Source organism: Amia ocellicauda, chromosome 16 (assembly GCF_036373705.1).
Source record: "Amia ocellicauda isolate fAmiCal2 chromosome 16, fAmiCal2.hap1, whole genome shotgun sequence".
Classification (NCBI taxonomy): Eukaryota; Metazoa; Chordata; class Actinopteri; order Amiiformes; family Amiidae; genus Amia; species Amia ocellicauda.
In genome coordinates, this window is record NC_089865.1 from 17,659,050 (window position 1) to 17,683,740 (window position 24,691).

The 24,691-nt window shown below is 37.9% G+C and overlaps 2 protein-coding genes across 3 annotated transcripts; both read right to left on the reverse strand.

Moving 5' to 3' along the window:
• Positions 1-1,103: 1,103 nt before the first annotated feature.
• On the reverse strand, positions 1,104-6,354 carry LOC136711458 (small ubiquitin-related modifier 3). Its single transcript, XM_066687743.1, has 4 exons — positions 6,209-6,354; positions 4,575-4,703; positions 2,732-2,803; positions 1,104-2,262 (listed from the first exon to the last, which is right to left on the reverse strand). The coding sequence occupies exons 1-4, from the start codon at positions 6,227-6,229 to the stop codon at positions 2,200-2,202; spliced, it is 285 nt and encodes a 94-aa protein (XP_066543840.1). The 5' UTR covers positions 6,230-6,354; the 3' UTR covers positions 1,104-2,199.
• A 3,810-nt stretch (positions 6,355-10,164) lies between these two features.
• On the reverse strand, positions 10,165-23,517 carry pttg1ipb (PTTG1 interacting protein b). Of its 2 annotated transcripts, XM_066687723.1 has the most exons (8): positions 23,419-23,517; positions 23,026-23,209; positions 21,219-21,271; positions 17,560-17,668; positions 16,589-16,691; positions 14,556-14,621; positions 13,104-13,150; positions 10,165-12,440 (listed from the first exon to the last, which is right to left on the reverse strand). In XM_066687723.1, the coding sequence occupies exons 2-8, from the start codon at positions 23,123-23,125 to the stop codon at positions 12,397-12,399; spliced, it is 522 nt and encodes a 173-aa protein (XP_066543820.1). In that variant the 5' UTR covers positions 23,126-23,209; positions 23,419-23,517; the 3' UTR covers positions 10,165-12,396. The 2 variants fall into 2 exon arrangements, with proteins under 2 accessions (XP_066543820.1, XP_066543819.1); XM_066687722.1 differs by lacking the exon at positions 23,419-23,517 and having other exon boundaries at positions 23,026-23,346.
• Positions 23,518-24,691: the final 1,174 nt, after the last annotated feature.

Sequence of the window (24,691 nt, forward strand, 5' to 3'; positions counted from 1 at the left end):
ATCTTTCAGTATCTCTAATATGTCCTCATATCTCTAATATGTATCTTTTTCAGTGTCTATAATTTATCAGTAGTGCAGATTCAAATATTTATACATGGACACGTTTTTTCTTTTCTTATTGCTGAACAATATAGTTTTTCATCTCAGTCCACCAATAAAACATGTACAACTGCACCATTCGTGTGTTTGCTCTGGTCTGTACTTCAAATAAAATAAAGCAAACTAGGGCCTAATTATCCCTTTTGTATGTTAATTTCTGAAACTGATTTTTATGCAGCTCCTCGACATCATTAAAGGTCATCCTTTAGTTTAAAGCAGTTCCACATTTCTCACAGGGTTGGCAAGGGTCAAAGATGGGTACCATGTTTCGTGTTTGGAAGCCAACAATCTTAAGTAATTCATATTATATTCAATGCTATTTTCCAAGGTGTTGTACAAATCTCAATAGCCACCCAGACATTGAGAAAAGCTGTTTCTAGGTCACAGTTGGTCAGGCCTACATGGCAACTGAGAGGGAGGATGGATTAGAAATAAAGTAGTAATACATACCTGAAATGAATCTGGCAAACTTTATAGTTTTTCTTTTTTTTTTTTAATTACAGCACATCTAGAAGCTAGGCTACATCAAAGCAATGATTAGGATGGATTTATACAGTATCATTAACAGTAGATACAAAGTCAGAAGCTCTCCTTCTGAACACTGCCGTTTGTTTACACACCCTTATGCTAGTTATTTCAGTGGCACTATGGGAAGAGATGGGGGCCTCCAAAGCCATTGTAACCCACAGACAGGACTTCATGTACCCTGTATTATATATTTACTGGCAGATGTTCTTATCCAAAGTGACTTTACACAGCATTACAAGAGAAATTAAGCACACCATGCAGCTACATTCAAGTAAATGGATCGATCTATACATGAAGACCAGTTGGCATAACAGCGCAACTAAGAAAGCAACGTAATTGACGGTCATCAGCCTGTAGTGCTGACATGCATGTATAAGCAGTTATGAGCCTCCAGTTAGTGGTCTAGCCGAAATAATTGTTTAAACATGAAAACAGGGCACATTGTTTTAATAAATCATTACTCCTGACAAGCAATCTGAGTACCAAACTATATTTATTGTATACAGTAGTAAAGGACAACAAATAATGTACAAATCAGTAGAGAAACATGACAGAATCAGTGGAATTGTCTACCTTGCCCAACTCCCTCCCACCCCAATGAAAAAGATGCAGAAAAAAAAGGAAAACAAAATTAACAAAAAAAACAAAAATAGGACATACTCTCAGAATGCAAGCTGATGAAGCAGTTCTTTTGAACAATGACATTTAAAGGAAAAAAATAAAATTCTTTCAGGTTTAATGTGAGGGAAATCACCCAGTTCTTTGCCACAATACAAAAGGTTGCTGGGGGGGTGGAAGAAAAAAAAAAAAAAAAAAAAAAAAAACTCAGTCAATTACAAATGGCTATTTAAAACTGTCAAGTTCACTTCCCCCCCATTACCTCAAAGAAAAACAGAGGTTTAGATTTAATACAGGCAATAATATCTTGTCTTCATTAAGATGTTACTATAAAATAAACCTGAATTTGATTTAAAGTGGGTTCTTACTTCAAGAATCATCTGCAAAGTATATGGTGTCTGTCTACCAGTTTGTCTGCCAACAAACCCCAGCATTATTTCTCATCCAGAATAAGAACTGCTGCTTTCAATTATTCATTCAATCTGGATGGCAATCCTAAAAATGAATCTATCGCACGAAACGTACAGCGGGGCTCTTTTTGAACGTACACCTGAAAGAGTGAGTTTTAGTACCTCACAGATACAGAAATTGGCTTCATTCTTTACCTCCACATCCTCTGACACCTCCCAGGTTCATCACACAGTCAATTTCTAAAGGGAAACCATAAAATCATGATCGCCTGTATAGCGCCTTTTCATTTGTGCACTCAAGGCGTCTGTTTAAAGCATCCACTGTTCCCAGCGAGTCTTGGTTACCAATTAAAATTATTCCCTTTTTTCACAACTTGTTCACACTCAAATCTTGTCCCCTGTAATACAGTCAGGGTTTACCAAGAGGGGGGGAAATGATAGCGTATTCGGAGGAAAACAAAATAAACAAACAAATTAACAGAAGAGTTTAGTAAAGTGGGTTTTCTCCAGGTCCACAGTCCTCTGTTAGGAGGGATATACAGCTTTAACACACTCCACCAGTCTGCTGCTGAAATACGTCAATAGTGTCTTCGTCCTCCATCTCAAGCTGAAAACAAACAAAAACCTCCGATGTAGGACAACTCTTTCAAGTGGACACCAACATAATTTATGATCTAACGAGTACAGGAAGGTAATCCTTTACCAACTCCCACTCCCAACTCTTAATGTCCTTAAACCACTTTTTAAGCCCCATAAAAAGACAGCAGCTTACAAAAAGGTCAGTAATAAATATATAAACTACTTACTGCTTAATTTAGGATTGTCAAGTGTGCTTTATCATATTCTGGAGCTGAACATTTAAGTAATTAGCTTTAATTGCTCCCAGAAATCTAATATTAATGATGAAAATAAAGTGCATGCGTTATGATATTTAAGAATTACTATTCTGTAAATCTTTAAGAGTTCAATCCAGTCCCATTCAATAACAATGTTAGCAGCATCTTTAGGTGATTAAGCATTTAAAAAAAAAAAGAGGCATAATAATTCTTAGACAGTCTTCTTTATCCTCTCCTTACCTGCGCAGGTGTGTCCGTTTCATTGATGGGTTGACCATCAAACCTGAATCGAATTTGTCTAATTGATAGACCCTGAAAGAGAGAAACAAAGCCATTACACCACATGCATGCAAATCTTGACTTTTCCCCCCCAATTAACAGGGTCCTCCTATGAGGTCCTAAAGATCTGCATGAATAGATGCAATACAACAGTTTGGCAACATCTCATTGGCTCAATAATACTACAGTCTCCATTATAAGCAATCCTCTTTAACTTTGAGCAATGGTCAAATGATGGTGTATTCCTTTGGGTCAGTAAGTCTGTCCATAACTTTGGTCCTTTATTTTTTTCTCTGTTGTATTTCGTCCCACATTCAACTGACTGACTTGCTGTTTGATAATTAACAAAGCAGACCATGCCGAGAAGGCTAGATATAAATAAACAAACATGACTGGTTATATTTTACATGAATATGCTGCATAAGTAATTATGTACATTCACATCAATGGTAACCTGAAGGTAAATTCGGTTCTTTTTAACACACATACATTACATGACCAATGTAGAACATTAACAGAACAGCAGTGTAGCCCAAAACAACAATTACTGCCTATGTTACTCTTAATGTATAGTATAAGATTGCCAAGAAAAGTAATAACATTTAAGTTTTTAAATATATATATATATATAGCTTTTGCTTGGTTCTGCAAAATGTCATCATAAATAGAGTGGTCCAGCTGCTAAAGTCAACATAAGAGACACTTCATGCTTAAAAAATTGAAGCAAGCTTGTTTAGCTTTGAGATTTCTAAAGGTTCAGGGGAATGAAAATCACTCTCTACTCCCAGCTGAATTACAATTTAAAAGCATTGCTTGATATGAAGTGTACCACACTGAGCCATAGCCAGTTAATGAACCTAACTATAATAAAAATATAGAGCACGAGGAGAAAAAAAAAAAAAAAGTTCTTTCCTCCAAGCTGCCATCACGCAGTTACCCATTTCCGTTCAGGTTCAAATTTTGACATGAGAAACCACAATGAAAATCCTTCATGAAACTAAACCCAAATTTGTCATTAATATGTATAAACGCCGTGCTCTATAGGCACTTACTTATACAATGTGGATATTTAGTAATAACCCCCCAGCCCCACTAAACATCATTTAGCTTTGATGTGGTTTTTTTCCTCCAATTTTCTAAGAACAGGATATAAAGCTCTCTCCTTGGCCTTCCGAAAAGGCTTGAACTGGGGGGGAATGCATTTCAATATCAATGTTGGCCACTTTGTGAAGTCAATATTTAGACACAACAAAGCACACACTTACTGAGACAAAGCAATGACTATGTATTCTGAAGTTTATCCTATTACAACAAAACTGCAAAGTTTTCATTGCTAACGATTATGGAAATATAAAGAACTTGTAACTTTCAGCAAATAAAAAAAAGACACACTGCAGTAAGCATAGATGTAGCACCTTTCAATAACAGTTTTGATTTCACCGCTATACAATCAATAGTCTTTTTAAAGATGCAATCAACAGATTTCTGAGCCATCTCTGTGTAAAAGACCATACTTGCTTTAAACCCATTCACAGTTATCAACAGTACAGGCCTACATCATACTGCCCATATAAAAACGGGTTTAGTTCATAGATCTCCATGCCTGCTATTTGAGCATGCTACTTTGCCCACACATAAATTACTGTATGTTCTGTAAACTGTAATGCATTTTTCTTATTATATACAAAGACAGACAAGATCGATGCCTCCATGCATTATTTATTGTTGACTGATAGTCATCTTGGATATAATATAAGCGAAATAAATTCGAGAGGTGTGCGATGATCTACGGAGAAACCTTTACCTGTCTTTCGCAGTACGCTTTCATTAGTTTGCTGAGGGGGGTGTGCCTTTTAATTTTGAACTGGACAACAGAGCCATCCTGGCCCGCCACCTTGAGGTTAATGTGGTCGTTCTCAGTTTTCACTGCTTCCTGAAATGGGGAAGAAAAAGATAAAACCATGTCATCATCACCTACAGCAAATCCAGAAAAAGAGCCCAACACTTTCATGCATTAACATTGTTTTCAAGCCAGCAATTAACATTATAAAGATCTTACCTGCCTCCTGTAGGGAAAGGTTTTAAACCTGAAGAGTTCAATTTGAATAATCAGCATGGTACTACACCGCTCGAGTCCTTATTAATGTACATTGATTGGCAACAATTTGTTCCACAAAGCAGCTAACCTGTGACCTGTTTTTCCACAGGTATCACTAATGCTCTCCTCTCCTTTGTGGCCACTTCAAGATCTGTATAAATAAATACTAACTGTACACTAACCATTCTGCAAATTCCCTTCAATTACACTGTTCTACCAATTAATTTGTAACATTTATATTGGATGAGTTCCAGGTATAAGTATGTTCAGATTTTATCAATGTGTACCTCATTTAGCACATTTCAGTAACTCTCAGTGTCTATAAAGTACCCTGTTGTGTCTCTTTATTTTGTTGCATTTGTCTTACTGAGCATTTCAAAATATAATTGTCGCCATCAATAATAATTTGCACAAGGAGACTTAGGGCTGGTTTCACAGAGCAGGCATGCACTAACCCTGTTATTTTAGGGGGAGACTAGTGCAAATCGAGGTCTGTGAAACCAGCCATTACTGTTTACGTTCAACGTCAATTCGCTCAAACTCCACTGAAAGGATAAACACATATCCACCACCACGAATTGATGTACAAATATTTATGTTTAGGTCTTTGATCGCCTTTCTTAGATCTATAATTGCAATAGCAGGGGATTTCAATGTTTTTAACCCCCAGAGTAATTACACACTAGGGCACCGTAGCATGTAGTATGAAAGCGTGGTGAAAATGCCTTCTGCCTGCGCACCCTGGTCGCGTCGGTGTAGCGCAGATCTCCGCAGTTCTGCACAGATGTCCACATTTAAACCAAATATATTACGAGTAAAGTGCACAATTTGCACTTGTAAACCGCGTAGCTTCACTAAAAACTGCTGGATTTTAATACAGTAGCAAAGGTGGTTTCGCTCTGCTTATAAATGGAGGCTGTTTCCACTGTGCATCTTTCCGCTCAGGACATCTCTTCTTGCGGCATTCGCTACGCCGAAGACGTAACGTGGCCGTGGGACTCCATTACACTTTCACAAAGAAAATCGCGCAAAACAGACGCTGAATGCCAACCCGAGGAGATTGCGCGGCACGGAGAAACAACGGCGCAGTTTCATTGAAAGCCCCCATCCGCTGCGCCCGAGCATCTCTGAGAAACATACCGGACCAATACAAGCGAGAAAATGGTGGAAAAGCGACATATTCACCCTGTTGGTTTGCACACCTTTGTTTCTGTCTGCCCCCACTATGCGGGATCCGCGCTATATGGAATCGCTCGATTACCACACATAACCATTAAAAAAATTAAAAATAAAGCCATCGCACCTCCTTCGATTTTTTTTTAATGTACACTAGCCCTTACCTTTGGCTTCTCTTCAGACATGCTGCCGGTTTTGCGAGCTGTGTGTGCTGATTTATTAGCGCAGATCTGTTTGATACACCTCTCCCAGCCGTCTCCGCCAGATCGAGAACGCGCCTTGTCGCGGGCTGCCTCGCCCCTGATTGGTGGGAAGCCGGCCACGTGACCTTTCCTGTCTCGGGGGCGCGCACGCAATCGAGCACGCAAGTCGGCACGTTATCAGGTCGCGCGAAAACTGCCCGTCGTCATAACAGTGCGTGTGCGCGTGTGTACAGCGTGTGTCTTAGAACATGAGAACATGCAGTTTACATGCGACTCAGCGTGCTCGCTTGGTGTCCATTCATAACTGAGTGACCCAAGGATCCTATCCAGTCTGTTTTTAAATGTTCCCACATTTTCAGCTTCAACCACATCGCTGTGAAGAAGTGTCTCCTGTTTTCTGTCTTGAATGCCTTGAAGCCCAATTTCCATTTGTGTCCCCGGGTGCGTGTGTCCCTGCTGATCTGGAAAAGCTCCTCTGGTTTGATGTGGTCGATGCCTTTCATGATTTTGAAGACTTGGGTCAAGTCCCCACGTAGTCTCCTCTGTTCCAGGGTGAAAAGGTTCAGTTCCTCAGTCTCTCAGTAGGACATTCCCTTCAGACCTGGAATAAGTCTGGTTGCTCTCCTCTGAACTGCCTCTAGAGCAGCGATATCTTTCTTGAAGTGTGGAGCCCAGAACTGCACACAGTATCCAGATGAGCTCTAACTAGTGCACTGTACAGTCTGAACAGCACTGCCCTTGTTTTAAATTCTACACTATTGACAATATACCCTAACATTGTGTTTGCCTTTTTTATTGCTTCCCCACACTGTTTGGATGGGGAAAGTGAGGAGTCCACGTAGACTCCTAGATCTTTCTCATGCGTTACTCCATCCAGTTCTATTCCTCCCATAGTGTAATTATAGTGGACATTTCTGTTACCTGCATGTATTACCTTGCACTTGTCCACATTGCATTTCATCTGCCAGGTGTCGGCCCACAACTGAATATTATCTAAGTCCCTCTGAATATTATTAGTATTAATAGTATTGCTATACCTATAATTATGATGATGACATGTGACGCACCTAATTCTTTAATTAAAAGTCATGCAAAATGAATTCATCTATATATCACACATGTATAGTATAGTGTAAAAGAAGTCATCAACAACTTACTTTGACTGGAGTGATTTCCAGCGGCTGCGGCTCATTCTGGGCTTCTGCAGGTGAGGCCGCTGGGGAGCACAGCGGCTCGCAGTGCACAGAGACCCTCTGTCTGCCCCTCTTCTTTGCAGGCTTTCTTCGGGCTCGTTTTCTTTTCTCTTCATTTCGCTCAGGCTGTATAGTGGGTACGGCAGTGGCTTTTAACCTGCGTTTCTTTGTAAACCCCATCTCCACTTCCAAGGCATTTGCAAAGCTGTCGGGCGTGAAGTGCTTCCCACAAATCAGAGAGTATTGCGTCGCCCGGAGGAAGTCCTTTCTTGTTGTTTGAACAAACTTGACCCACAGTCGCCTTAGTGTGGGGTCTTTGGGGAAATAATGCACACTGTGTCCACTCTGATTGGAGTTCACGCAAAAGTTGACCACACATCGTTTAACCATAACGAAACACAACACCCGACAATAACAATACCTGGATTTAAACGCCGCGCGGTTTGTTTATGGGGGTGTCTAGCAGATCTTCACCTTGTGACGTCAGGGACGCAAACACTTCCTGGTGGCGGTTTCTTGGCAGCGCAACGAAAACCCGGTTTACAGGTTTTGGGAATTTATTGCATCGCCAAACACACAGTCACGCACACATACATATTAAAGTTTACAGGCGTGACGTGGAAAGCCTGGCAGTGATAAGCCGTATTAAAAATCGCATACTACACGTACTACATAGCAACATTTCAGTAGTATGCAGTATGCATGTTGGACGTAGTGTAATTTGTAGTATGGTAAAAGTACCCGGATGGCTTGCTACATTCGCCAAAATATGCAGTATCCAACCAGGGCTCACTACAATGAATACTGCATTCACGGGTAAAACAGTTAAGTCTAAGTCATGTACTGAGTTATCCCATTTATGAAGTTCTGAAGTCATGTAAACAAGTGTATAAGTGTAGCTATATAATCAAAATAATAAACCATATATTTGACTTGCAGCTATTTTTAGTCTCATTCCAAATCCTGCACTTTCATTTGTCCCAGGCACCAATTACTAGGTCTCAGTTTGTATGGTAAACTTTGAACCTTTGCATATAATCTTCCCACTTCCTGCTGGGGTAGAATGAGAGGCATGTTTAGGTGATAATCTGATCATTTGAATGAAAAGGACCAGCCATGCTAGGTGATAAGAAACTGCTCCTATTCTGCTTTGCTTGTGGCCTCAATAGCTTGTCTTCCTCATCTCAGTCAGTGAGAATCGAGACAAAGGGGTTCCATGCCTCGCCTTGACTGTTACACATCAACCAGATGATCGTAAACTTTGTCTATTTTCATCTCCACATTAGAAGAAAGCGCTTTACCAAGGTAATCCATTGATGAAAAATGCAGTTGGTCATAAAACTATGAACATTTACAAGACATTCTAGACGCTGTTCTGCAAGTTAAACATTACCTTTGGAAAAGGGAAAGGGGAAAAAAACACTGATATAGATGTGCTAAGACTAGGATCATTCAGTTGATGTAGACTGTATGATTGACAAGTGTTCAGATTTTGTATTAACATAGCATTAAAACTAGATACGATTTTGAAATTCACATTTTAGCAAGAGTTACTGTGGAAGACTAAAATGATTATCCCAATTTTGTCTTGTCAATCATTACAGGATTCACCTAGATTTAGGTGACAGTACAACAGGTGCATTTCTGTGTTTGCACAATAGGGCTTTGCTATTGTTTTTTCTTGTGCATAAATATTGTAGACTGAATTAGAGGGTGTGGAAGGGGTTTTGATAGAGGCAATATAGTCTGGGATTATTTTATCTATAATTCAGATCAATCACCAGTCAAATGTTTTAGAACACCTACATTTTTCCAGTTTTTATTGAAATGTACGCAGTACTCTGGAATTAAAGCATAGAACAAATAAATTGGAGATAAAGAAATTATGGAATAGTTATAACCCCAAAATGTAACCCCTTAGGCTGACAAACCCCTCTGATACCCTTAAAAGGGCACCAAATCCATGTGCTTCTCTTTAATCCCATGTGTACTCTTCACTGTTGTGTTGTTTGCCAAGTGTTTGATATCCCATGAGAGCTGAGTCTCATCTTTCTAATGGTGTGAAGCGAAGCATTCTCTGATGTGAAAATTTTGTTTTTTATACCCCCCCCCACATTTACGCCCCCCCTCCACATTCTTAAATGGGGGGGGGGGGGGATATTTGGTCTGAGTAGGAATACAAAATCTCAGAAAATATTGACAATTATAACATCCATGTTTTTGTAGAAGCAACACACACCCATAGAGAGCTCAAAATGTCAAGATGGAAAACTGTTCACAGTGTACTAATACACAACGATTTTACATAATTGGATCTGAACTTCTTTGTTTGATACAACATCAAAATCTGATCGAAACGGAGTGATCTGTGACCATCTGAATGGTGTCTTACCGCTTACCTTTGTAACATTTCAGGTTATTCACTGGATTTGAACTGCTTAATTTCAATAACAACTGGAGAAATAGGGGTGTTCTAAAACTTTTGACTGGTAGTGTAGTAAGTACCACAATTATGGTAAATCAGAGTGGGTACAGTTAAATGGGTGGTACTTTTGGAAATAGAATGAACATATTAACTATTATATAGTATTCTGCAGTTTCTACTTCACCCCACCAGACAATTTGTAACCAAAAGCCAAACATGAAAGGAAACCCACCTGTAGATTTTCTTACAAGAATATACAGTAGTATATATAAGAAAGTTAGAATAATGATACAGCAACATTCAATATTCAATATTGTCACTTTATTTGAACAACAAAGTTTGTTTCCTAGATGAAGTGAAAATATTTAAAAATCACATTGAAAAAAACTACTTAAATTTGTCACTTTAAGTAGAACAATCACCTCTGTACAGTGAATATACAAGTATGACATACAGTTATGACATAACATTTTGTTTAACATTTTGTTAAATGCATGCTCAGATTTGCCTATCAAAGATGATTTTAGAAAATATGAAACTCAGTGCCCTAAACAGAAGGCAATGCATTTTTTATCAGAATAAGGAGTGTAATGCTATATAATATTTGTGATAATAATAATAATGAGAATGTGATAATACTTCACTGAAGCAGAAATTAATAACAAAAAACAAGTCTTGTCAGTATTATTTACTCTTAAAGTCAGAGTGACAGTCAGACAGGTTCATTATTACATGAAAAGCATATGCATGCAGACTTGGGTAAGATCTGGAGTTTATTTTTGTGTTAACCACGCTGCTGTCTTAATGGATGGAAAATGTATATTCATTTTTACATTTTTAAATGTGGGTTGTGAGAAAACGCCAGGACAGACTTTTACAGTATGAATATCATGTTATTTATTTATGTATTGGATATTATGTGAATATCACATTTTTTTTGTTTTTTTTTTAATTAGGCCACAACCAAAAAGCAAGACTTTACATAAATATATAGCACAAACTTTAACAAAACTGTCAGTGCAGAGATGCTTTGTAAATGATAAAAGATTACACGGTTTAGCACCTTCTCATGAGGCAGCAAAGAAAGCATCCTCTATTTCAGCTTACTAGTCATTCAACAGCAGGAATGAGTGACTATCAATTAAATAGTGACGGAGCTCAATGTAGGAAAGTCACTTAAAGGAAGTGACCAGAAGCACCTTGAGCTGTGCAGCCTGGCTGTAATTCAGCAGAGTGTTTTAATAGTGTAAATCTGATAGTTCCTGTCATTTCTGTGGCATAGGCAACCTACTTGGAGTTCATATATTGTCACAGACTAACTATTTAGTGTCCGCCCAATAATATTTGCCTCACAGAAGAGTTACGGGCAATATTGGCAGAACTACGAAATAACTGATTGGCTAAATAAACGTTAATCAATCAAGTACCGCATATTAAAGCATTTCAGCATTCTTCATATTTTCAAATGGTTTCAGTTGCTGCATAGGAAATATGAAAACAGGTCTCACTGAGCAGTCTTGCATGGAATGACAAGTATTAATATCTCAATTTCCACTATGTCATCATTGGTTTGTCAAATGGAATGGAACAAAGGGGATTTAGATTAGGGATATTAAAAGGCAACATGTCCAATCTAGTTCAGAATGAGCTTTACTAAAATATGTAAAGAATAAAAAATAAAATGATTGATCAGTTTACTTCCAAGGAAAAATACATCTAAACGCTTTCAAATACTTTATAATTTTGTTAAGTGGAGGATTGATAAAAATGCAGGTTTTACATGGATTATCAGATTGTATATATCAGAATTGTTTTCATACAGATTTTGCCACTATTTCTGTAACTAAAACACCTTTACTAGAGAAGACTATGAAACAGTAACTTTTATTTTAAAGTTCAAGGATGTCTTTCATGCACATAAACCTGTTACAAGACCTTTACAAGAGCAATGTCTCAAAGTCTGTGTCACGGCGGGAATTTTTTTTTTGCAGCACACAAAAATATTTGATCATTTGCTGGTACTACAAAGGAAAGCCACTAGTGACAGTGACATCAGTTTATTCTCTTGTTAAACATTAGTATTTTTCAATCAAGTCATATATTTGATCAGATAGATTTCAGAATTTGATGGTAAAAATACAGTTATGTACATCTATACAAAACAGCTGGGGAGACCAAATTAGCAGTGACATATAAAAGCAGCTTTACGAATGGGATCTCTAATAAATTGAACAAGGTCAGTATCACACCTCTAGGCAAATATATCTTTAACTCAAGTCAACAGTCAAGCCAATCTCTATTTAAACTAACAGTTAGTTATATATATGAGTCAATACATATGCATAAAGTTATATGGTAGATTTAGCATCGCCAAAAACAGTTATAATATTTAATATAATGTGATATTTGGCTTATTTTTCCTATTCTGTTTAACAAGAGAAAAATAATGAAGTCAGTAGAGTTTGGGGGATTGTACAACCATGGAATAAAAGTTTAGCTCTACATAGGATCCTCTTGGGAAGTAATGCAGTTTAATTGTTCTCAAATTTGGAGTAAGGGTTATCCTTTGTCAAACCTAAAAGAAAGAAGGAAATTAATTGTAAATATTTGTACAGTGGGACAATCTCTCAATGTTTTTGTTGCCGTTTTCCATACAGAAATTTAGCACTGTAAACCCAAACTAATAATATTTATATGTGATGCATAAGTACTTCAAAAAATACAACACCAAATCTGGTCAGTATACACAGTGTGTGTGTGTATATATAACAGTATGAATACAGAGTGTGCATGTCACATCAGCAAACCACCACACTTTACAGGCCTAATTGAAAGTGGATTAGCCTTGTCATCACCACTAGAGGGCACACAACCCAAAAAAGGTATAACATTTCACATTTGAGCTGTGAATAACAACCATTTTTTCTTCCAAAGCCTCCGGAAAATAAGAACATTTTCTTTTGATAAAAAATGTCACATGAATCACATGAATGCCCTAAGCAAAAATAACACGTCTTCTCTCTCCCTCTCCTTGAACCTTGATACCAGTCCAACCAAACAACAAAGCAAAGCCATAAAGTGTATTATCCCCTTATATATACCTGTGCTTCTTTGTGATCTGATGAGGTTCTTACTGTAACAGTTACATTTAGGGATTTTTCCCATAACTACAACCAGATATTCACTTAAAACTATAATTTTGTTATTGTAAGAAAGGGAAGTCCGAGAGGTCGCTTACCATACTTCTGCCTGATCTCATCGTGCCTCATCTGCATTTCAACTTTCCTGCAAGAAGACAAACAAACAAACAAAAACTATTAACATTAACTAAAATGCTCCTTCTCCAATCTTTGTTGGGCTGCCTCACTTTTAAATCAACAACTCAAAACCCCAAATATGCAAAAATTGCCAGGGAATCACTGTGTATCATCCCCAATGGCAATTGAGGTACCGGCAAGAGGACTAAACCAGTTATCTCAGAATGATAATGCTCTCTCATTCCACAATGGCAGGATTCAATATTCTGAAGCTCTTCTTCAGAAACCCTTCTCAGTAAGGGAGCTGTCTGGAATGACTATCTAAAGGGCAGCATTCCTGTGATGACAATCTGCAAAGTCACACGACCAGGTCTAAGCATTATGGGAATTATACTGAAGGCACTTTCCTTACAGATACTGTATAAAGTTTTTGAGCGGTGTGACAAAATAGACACTATGTATAATTTAGACTCTAAACAACAGATAAATGCTACAGGGACATCCAAACTGAAATATGTGGAAATTGAGTCCGACACAAATAAGAATAGTACTCACATTGTCACATCATTATTATGATTGTTGTTGTTATTATTATTATTCTTAAGTCATGCATTTATTTTACTATATGTCCAAGAGGCCACTGTGACTCAATCGGAGGGGAATTTCAGAAATTCAAAACATTCTGAAACACGTTTCTATTTTTGCTTTTAGCTCAAGGATCCTTCTGCTTTAGGTCAGTAAAACAGCATTGCTCAACTGGGTGGAGGCAGATCTGTCTGAGAGTTCCAGTTTTACAACATTATGTTACCAGTGAAATGAACTCCTCACATCTGTGTCAAACGCTACACATTGGAACATTTTTTTAAGGCCAAAATACCTTTGTACCAGGAACTCCATAATAATAAACATGATCACAAAGTTAAACAAGAAAAATAGAAATCTGGATCTAAGAAATACATTTCAAATTCAAGAGTATTTTCTCAGCCACTTCCCAAATTCAGGATATTATGACTTACCACACCTGTTTCAACACGAAAAAGACTGAACTTGGGGCAGTCATTTTTTTGTCTTAAAAAATTATAATTTACAATTACTTATTTCAGGTGTAGTGGACAGAGACTGTGAAAGGTAAAGACTTCTCATGGTTTGGATTAGGTTCAAAAGTGTGCCAAAACACACAGACAATCATGGCACTGATCCTTATGAGGGAGTGCTATTTCCTGTAGGAGACTGAGGATGTGCTAGCCACTACCAGAATCGGTTTATGCATTAAAAATGTTCATGTGACCTTTGAAATGGCAATTAATTTTCTTCTAAACTCTGGGAATGGACATGCTCGTGTAAACGCACCGATTGATTGACTGTGACTATAACAGTTAGTGTGTGCAGAATACACATGCATGGTAACGTGTGATTGAGTTCAATCTTCTTACCTCTCCGCCTGGCGCACCTTCCTCTGCTCAGACTGGCGCGTCATTTTCGCATCCATCTTAGCAAGACTGGAGGAAAGAAAGACAGGTGGAATCAGAGCTCCGCTTAATTACATAGCCAAACAAACACAATCTTGTTCACTTCACTTTCCTCAGCAGAAACCTTTTTAATTCCTCCAGCAGAAATTAAAGCATTAGGAATAGCACCATAGGGAGATAACTGACCAAACCAGGGTCTTTCTTGCTGACAATGATTACATTTTCTACTTGGATATCAAGAACACAAATTAATTAAAACCAAGTACAAACTTTGGGCTGAGAAGAGCCCCTTTTCACCTCAGTACCCATGGAAGAGACTCAAATACAGTGTATAGTGTAATAATATTTTAATGATCACATGGAAATCAGGCTCTGAACTCAACATTAATTACCACAACTCCTACATTACAAGATTACCTTTCACAACATACTTTGAATGGTTTGATTTTTTGTTGAAGAGGTTGGAGTGAATTCAGCAAATTTACCAAAACTTTAGCTGTCAAAGACATTTGCTTGAGGCATGTCTCTTCCAGGTACTGACCAGGCTCAGCCTTTGTTAACCTTCAGAGAACCAGCAAAATCAGGCTACAAGGCGAATCACAAAGAGTGGCACAATTAAGACTCTGACAGATCAAACTCTTTGTGCTTTGTGTAGCACGAAAGCTCCCACTGAGCAAGCGGAGAAGAAGATTAAAAATTCAAATTGCAGATTTTCATGTGACTTGCTTCCAGACTGCAGTTTGCCTGTATGAGCAATAAACTGCATTCTTCTCCAGTGTAGCTCACATCACAAGTTTCTTAAAGCCCCGCCACACTGGGGCTGCCCCGAGGGGGTATCTGCTCATGGTCATTAAGGCACTCTGGGATATATTTTCACATGCAGCCAACAGAAGGAAATCCAACCATTACAAATTCATTCCAGTCTGGAAACTGGAATCACCCCATCGTGACTTATTTGAGAATAAAAGTTATTATTATTAGTTATTTCTTAGCCCTAACCCACTTACAGAATATGACTTACAGAATATGAGACCAAAAGTACTACTGTGTCAAAGCTGAAAGTACACCCCATACACCAAGACATCATGTGTTTAATCATTCTAGTAGGGCAGGATCTCTATAATTTGCATCACCATTTACTGTATTATGCCATCTGTATTTAATGAAAAGTAAGATACACTTAGTTTTGGTTAGAAGACCAAAACCATTAAACAAAATGATCAGTTAAGACATAAAAGTTAACAATACGCATAACATAACTGCGAAACAGCTAGTCAAAATCTAGTCAAAATAAAATAACCCTGTGAAACAGCATCTCAAACTGAAACTGACACTTGCATTGAAGAACAGGTTGATCACAGATAAAAGAAAAATGTATGTCATCCCAGCAATGGCAGAAGGGGAAATTGCTCTTGAAATACAGAACATATCTTCAGCACATTTACAGACATCTGCTTCAGTGTGACTTAAACAGCTGCAGCATGGTTACTACATTCGGTTGATTAATCTGCTTTTGTTTTGAGTGGAGTGTAAAGAACAGTAAGAACCACTACATTAGCAACTAACACTTTATGTGATAAGACATCTCAAGGTGCTAATAAACCAGCTCTTCCACCAGAAAACATCAATGACATCTAATAAACACTACTGTATGTGCAATACTGTCAGTTCCCATTTTGGCGAGAGCAACATTCATAACTCAAAGGTAAAAATTGGAATAACTGTTAAACGTCAGTAGCTCATTCATCTAAGGAAACAGTACAATTTAATGATCGGCAGATTGCCCACGCATGACTGGTGTCCAGCACCTAAACAAATCAACTGCTCCCCCACCCCTGCCCTCCTCCCCCAAATTCAAACACTTCCAAGTGAAATTCTGAAAGAATGCAGAGGAGAACAGGATCCCGGCACCACTTTAAAAACAAAAAACAAAGTATTTCAGACACACAGCAGACACATGTTAACACTCTTTTGAAAGGCAAATTATGGATACTTACCCCCCTTTTTCACACTTGCAACAGCAGCAGCAGCAGATGATAATGGATATAAGAATGATCCCCGCTACTACAGACATGGTGATGATCAATGCCTGGAAGTTCACTGAAAGATATAAACATGTACAAAAAAACATAATTCAGTGCATTCAGACAACAAAACTAATTCCACATGTTTCCACATTAACCATTGCTAGAAGTCCTTTATACCTTCACTCATTGTAAAGCAGGTAGTATCAACCAAAACCATGATCTGGATCCTTGCTGAATAATGAAAAGCATGATTTTGTACTCTTTCAGAGTGTCTCTCAACAAAACACTGACATCAGACTTGTTTATTCCAAAAAAATTGACCCAGCCTCCCATTTTGCACACCAAAAAAAATATTTGAATAAGAAATAGTCTCTTGCTTTTCCTGTTTAACATCCTGCCGATGCACAATTTGAATTCTCCCATCCAAGTAGCTCTATGAAAATTATTGAAAAGTCAGACAGACATTTTAGAAATCTAAAGCAAAGGATATTAATGCCAGTAATGACAGGTTGGTGATCTCAAACAAATGCATCAATGAATCTAAAATCTGGGTGAACAGTTAAAAAATACTGTAGATCCTACAATTTGTTTTTCCATCGTATTCTGCTAAGAGGCGAGGAACGAGATGGTGGAAACTGAAATATTTTCATTTTATGCCATGTCATTTTTGATGAGTTCTAGGAAAAATGACCACCAAGGCTGCAACACAGGAACTGTTCTTTAAGCATATTTATTTATATTTATATAATTCTGGTTTTAGAGGTCAGATCCCATCAGAAAACAGAGAGATCATGACTGTCCTAACCTTCATTAATATAAAGAAAATGCATTTTTTGAAAGTTAATTGCTGATTGGACCAGAACAATCCTTGTCTTGATGAGTGTCTGTAAGTATTCAGTCTAGACTTGGTCATTAAGCAATAAAGGAGGAAGATCTCTTACCCCAGCAGAGCCCCCATCGAGCCGAGTTCAGGGGGCACACAGAACTGGGTGGCACGAGGCTCCTCACAGGGTAATCGATGCATTGATGATTGAGGTTACACCACAGGCACTGTAACACATACAAAAACCATGAGCATCTTTTCCATGGTTAACTGAGACATATTTCACATTCATGGATAGGCATCCTGCTCAGAGATGGTGGACTATGCCTTTCACTTTGTTTGTTTTCTCCTTAACAGACGCATTGTTTAACTTATCATTCAATCAAAACCAGAACAAACAAACCCATTTATCATGTAAAATAAGGATAATTATTATTTGAAGTAAAGTATATACATACAGTACTGTGCAAAAGTTCTAGGCAGGTGTGAAAAAATGCTGTAAAGTAAGAATGCTTTCAAAAATAGACATGTTAATAGAATATATTATTCAATTAACTAAATGCAAAGTGAGTGAACAGAAGAAAAATCTACATCAAATCAATATTTGGTGTGACCACCCTTTGCCTTCAAAATAGCATAAATCCCTTGTAGGTACACTTGCACACAGTTTTTGAAGGAACTCGGAAGGGAGGTTGGCCAAAACATCTTGGAGAACTAACCACAGCTCCTCTGTGGATTTAGGCTGCCTCTCTTCATGTAATCCCAGACAGACTTGATGATGTTGAGATCAGGGCACTGTGGGGGCCATACCATCACTTCCAGGACTCCTTGTTCTTCTTTACACTGAAGATAGTTCTTAATGACTGTCGCTGTATGTTTGGGTCGTTGTCATGCTGCAGAATAAATGTGTGGCCAATCAGATGGCTCCCTGATGGTATTGCATGATGGATATGTATCTGCCTGTACTTCTCAGTATTGAGGAGACCATTCATTCTGACCAAATCCCCAACTCCATTTGCAGAAATGCAGCCCCAATCTTGCAAGGAACCTCCACCGTGCTTCACTGTTGCCTGCAGACACTTATTCGTGTACCGCTCTCCAGCCCTTCAGTGAACAAACTGAAAATCAAAAATCAAATTTTGATTCATCAGTCCAGAGCACCTGCTGCCATTTTTCTGCACCCCAGTTCCTGTGTTTTCACGCATTGGTGAGTCACTTGGCCTTGTTGCCACGTTGGAGGTATGGCTTTTTGGCCGCAAGTCTTCCATGAAGGCCACTTCTGACCATACTTCTCCAAACAGTAGATTTCTGTTTTCTGCCAATTCTGAGCTGATGGCACTGCTGGACATCTTCCGATTGCGAAGGGAAGTAAGCATGATGCGTCTTTCATCTGCTGCAGTAAGTTTCCTTGGCCGACCACTGCGTCTACGGTCCTCAACGTTGTCCGTTTCTTTGTGCTTCTTCAAAAGAGCTTGGACAGCACATCTGGAAACCCCTGTCAGCCTTGAAATGTCTGCCTGTGAGAGACCTTGTTGATGCAGTATAACTACCTTGTGTCTTGTTGCTGTGCTCAGTCTTGCCATGGTGTATGACTTTTGACAGTAAACTGTCTTCAGCAACCTCACCTTGTTAGCTGAGTTTAGCTGTTCCTCACCCAGTTTTATTCCTCCTACACAGCTGTTTCTGTTTCAGTTAAGTATTGTGTTTCAACCTAAATATTGATTGATGATCATTAGCACCTGTTTGGTATAACTGTTTAATCATACATCTGACTATATGCCTACAAAATCCCTGACTTTGTGCAAGTGTACCTAGAAGAATTGATGCTGTTTTGAAGGCAAAGTGTGATCACACCAAATATGGATTTGATTTAGATTTTTCTTCTGTTCACTCACTTTGCATTTAGTTAATTGATAAATATAATCTATTAACATGTCTATTTTTTAAATTATTCTTACTTACATTTTTCACACCTGCCTAAAACTTTTGCACAGTACTGTAGTTGTTAATTCTTCAAAGTTTTTCTTGTAATAATTAGTGGTGACTGTCCCTCACAATTAAGTTGCACATTCATTGGCCACCCTCACAATATCATCATTTGTGATATGCTCATTCTAGGATTCAGCCACAATATTTTTACTTTAATAGCAAATTCATGCAATGCATCCAATAGCCTTTTGATTGTATGCCACAGACACTGACGTTTACACCATGGTGACTAAGTTGCTAATTGTTTTCTTTGCCTGAGGGTTAGAAAGTAGCCATGTATACATCTTTTTTTTAAACAGTGCATGGATAAATACTACTTATGATTAGTCTCGGCCAGTCTCAAGAAAATCTATTTTGCAACACAATATAGCCTCTTCTGTCATTTAACCTAAAAAAGTCTCACAAGCTCAACATGTTTTTCATTTTCAAAAACACTTAAAGGGATGTTTATCAGTCTAAAATCTGAATTATTGGCATTTCTGGAACAGGTCTGATTTAAGTCTGCACTGCATGGGCAAATAGTATTTGTTGACATTAGTCAACATATGTAACAGACAGGGAAAGCTGCAGATGTAAAGACCACAGAAACCTTTTAGTTCCTTAATTCAGTTATATTTTGTGACTCACCCTGGACAAGGGTGTCTGCTTATAAATAATTAATAATAATAATAATAATAATATTATTATTATTATTATTATTAAGTTTGAGCAACACAAAAGCAAACATTCAAATCAGGGTGCTATGTTAAGATGAAAAAACATGCAATATCTAGATAAACAAATTTGGTTGCTATGATCTGTCAGGAGCAAAAGCAGTCTCAAAAGATCACCATTGGTTCACAGATAAATATTGTATGACTGTTTATAATGCAAGTCGAAGCTGAACTGGAGAAAGCATGTGAAAAACATGTCCACACTTGCATGCACTGTATGTGACAACTGAAGCCATTTTGGAGAAATCAGTCAAGATTGACACAAACTAGTGTTACATATATATATATATATATATATATATATATATATATATATATATACACATATACATATACACACACACACATATATATATATATATATATATATAATGTTCAGTGATTCTAGTTGAATTTAAAACTTTAATCAGGTTACTGAAACTCACTTTTAAAAGTGCAGATTTCTAAAACTGAAATGATTAAGTAAAAATAGATTGCTTAATGATGCAGATTGCTGCAGAACAAGATGGTAACTATGCTCACTGTATTTAGTAAGGAAGACATTTACAGCAGATTGTAATGGTTGATTTATGGCATTGCTTTATTACCACCTCAAACTTTAAGTGTTAAAGTCACAAGTCTTCATTTCAGAATACTTAAACCATTAATAGCTAGACACTGTTTAAATGTATTTCTACATCAGTAATTGACAACAAACAAAAACAATGTCATCACCTTATACAAACGTTTGGCTGTGAAACAGAACCACTCCCTCAGAACTTTACGAGAACATTCTGCTTATTCATAGAGTGATAAAGCTTCCCTTTCATGATCCTTGAAGGGTAACTAAGACTGTTAAAAGATGGCTCGCTATGAGTCATGATCTGACTAAGAGAACTGAAGAAGAAAAGAGAAAAAAGAACTGAATGACCGGCAACTGGGGGTGTTATTGGCCATCACTGAATCTAACCAATGAATCTGCTACCTGAAATCATCCTGTCTGCAACAGTGGAAATTAATGGGCCAGTCAAGGAGGAAAATGACCTCTTGACTGATAGGACAGGAGAAGATGAAATTGTGAAAATCACTCTCTTACCTTAACATTCTTCAGACACTGCTCACAACTGCTGTTGGAATAGGTAGAACAGGCTGCGAGAGACAAAAGAGTAAGGAGTACAGATCAATATGACGCGCACACACAAACATCACTGCAATATATTATCCAAAAATCTATTTTTGTATGAATCTATACTGAATACATTATCTATAATCCAGGGACAGTTTTGTGTTTTAATGGTTTCATGTAAAATCTGGGGCTTCCAAAGTCCAGTTGGCTGGTCTCTTCTTCTTTGTTTGAATGTTTAAGTGCTGAAGTACTTTTAAAATGTGTAAAATACATAATTCTAATCTAATCATGAGATTCCTCACATCTTCATAGGAGAAGAATGTAACACTGAACTTCAAGCCTTCAAATTTCCTGTTCACTAAGTCAAAGTAATGAAATTGTTAAAAAAATAATCATGGGATTAAACACATGAATCACACAAATCGTTCAAAAAGCATTTAAAGCCATAAACTCAAGAACAGCTAATAAAATTGGATTCTAGGTTTATTAACAATACTGCCAAAACATTTTAATTAATCATGATACAATGCTGCTTATGTTCAGTTCGTAATGCTGTACTACTTCAGAAATGTAATGCCAGATTTAGCCTGCTTACATGATGTTGACTGGGCACAGCTGGGTTGTGTTCCTATGTAACGACACATTGTATCCTTGTTTCCACAACAGAACAGTCAAATCCCCTGTTCATAGCAGATCATCACTTGGCTGAGTTCAACTAATCTTTGTTTTAATACTGTCGGAAGTTAGTTTTAGTCCATTTGCAAAGGTCTTGTGAAATGTTGTGAGCACTGTACTCATAAGCCAAGATAATAGTTCTCAGCTTTTACAGTAATTTAATGAACACATAAGGTTGGTTTACGATATATGCTGTAATATTGACATTTAATACTGATATGTGTACACTCACTATTGTATGTATGAAAGAAATCAATCAAGGGTTACAAGGGTTAAACAAAGATTAGGGAAATATTGCCACATACAGTGTGAGGATCTTGACGTTTCTTATTGTTTTCTTTGAATGTATTTGCATTGGAAAATAAAGTGATATGTGAATATTATCATACATTAGCATATTAACATATATTAAAATGTCAGTATTTGTTTGTTCTTGTTTTGTATTTGTAATTGGAAGATTAGTAAACAAAGCAAACCGGACAATCTAATGATTTAGGCTCATAGATACACATCAGCCGTTTTTCTAGACGTGTTTGACAACATTACGTAAATTGGATTCTTCGCTCCGGTTCAATATGAATTCAAATGAAGACGATTCGATTCAAACCATAACTTATAAGTGTACAATTCAAAATAACTCAACCGATTAGGACAAAACTTGAATCGTAACACAGAAACACACAGTACGTGGGGAAACTGGCATTCAATATTTCGGCCAATTGAAAGTAACTGTATTTCCACCGTGTTACAGGAAGTTACTAAAAAAGCTGATAACATATATACTATTTTATGCATCTGCCTGGCTCTATGACTAGTATAAAAACACTACACAGTTGGAGTAAGTTGAAACTGACAGACTGAGATAATGCATGTGTCAAATCACAGCCCCTTACAGTTACCCAAAAAATTGCTTTTCCTTTTCTTCCTGCCTGGACACTACTGTTTCTGCTCTCATATGGGGGTTTAAAACGTGGTTCAAACTACTTCTCAGAGACGTCGTGGTACGAAGTGCTCGTCACCTTGATCAACACGACATCTAAATGACACTGAGAAACACTGCTCGCTTGTGAAGGGGAGGGCAATGAAATAAAGCAGGACTTACGTATCTCGGGAGCTTGGGTCGTGGTCTGAGACAAGACTGTGGCCAGGTTAATGAGAGAAAGACAGACCACCAGGGCCACCGCGGTCCTCAGTCCGGCCATGATCACCGTTTCTGTCTGTAGTGGATGTGTCCGCCAAGGCTTCTTGCTCTGTTCCTATTGCTCCAGCGAATACCCCCACACAGACTAAGATAAAGAGTAACCAGATTTAAAAGGAAGGGAAACTGTCCGGAACTGGCACTAGACCTTCACAGATATTGTAAGCTATATATATATATATATATATATATATTTTTTTTTTTTTTAAGTACCCTATATAATAAGTTACCCCCGCGTATACTTTTATTAGCGAATCCTCTCACAGCCAAACTGCAAACTTTTCCTGTTGTTCTCACCTGACTGCCTCCGCCCACGACCAATGGGAAGTGAGCTGGACCGCACCATGTGACCCGGCGGCCTCCCGGGGCGGCCCGTTTGGACGTAAGCCGTGTGTGATGGGTTTTGATTGCAGCTCAAAGAAAGCAATGAAATGTAATTTACTTTTAGTTTTATTTCCTTTTCAGGTGGCAGCCATGATGTTGTATCCGGAGAGTCATTAGACGACACCGAGAAAGCTGTTTTGCTATGAAGTGGTTTTGCAAGTTTGGTTGTCACTAGTTTTTGATTATGACTAGATTTTGTGATGGATTAGGCTGTGGGCACTCTTTTCTCCCATAGGTTGATTATATTTTCTAAAATAATAGAACCAAGCAAAAATATCCCAACCCCCCCACATCATTACACAATTTAAGGATATTGCATAATTTAAGGATCATGTTTGTTTTGTGCTAATGTTCCATTCATACCTAGAGCTATAACAAGTCTGTACTTCCAACTAAATTAATGAAAAGTATTAATTGTTTTGTGTTCATGTGCAGAGGCTGTTGAGTGCCACCTTGTGGGCTGTGCAATGCATGATGGTGTTTTTGCTGATTATGTTTTTCTCATGAAATTGAAAAACAAAAATAAAAGACAGGAATACTCACAAAACGCACGCTGAGGCGGGACAGTGCCCTGTCTAGATGCCAAATATATTATATTTGCACCATTGTTGTAGCAAGATTGTGTAACCCATGTAGGAATTTAATCTTTGTGTATCACTCCGGAGAGGCCAAGTGCCGTAGTTCTGTGTAGCTGATTTCTAGAAAAACATTTTCATCCAAGACCATAGAAAGAACAGAAGACACAGGAGAAGTGTGAGATAAAGTTTGGGGTACCTCACAGACATCATCTAGTTGCCCAGCAACCAAAGGGAGTCCTCTTACATATGATAGTATGTCCTTTAGAAACACTTTAGATGTGTCTTGCCGACTGGCCATCTCTGGAGCACTTTGTTGTAGCTGAATAAACTATTTTGGTATTATTTCACTTAAATCGGGCCCTGAGTATTCCTTGTCCACGTATTTATTGAGGGAGTACATTTCTGCCTATCATTTGGTTCCGAAACTCAGAACCTGAAACAGATATCTGCACAGATATCAAGTTTTATTTTACTGCCTTTTAGGGATAGTGAGAGTGATTTGTGTTCAGACAGTTGATAGCTATCAGAAGTAAAATTAGTTGGATTGAGCGGACCTGGGATAACAGGGGGGGTGTCGCCTGGCAGAGTCAAGTGTCCTTTGTCAGAGA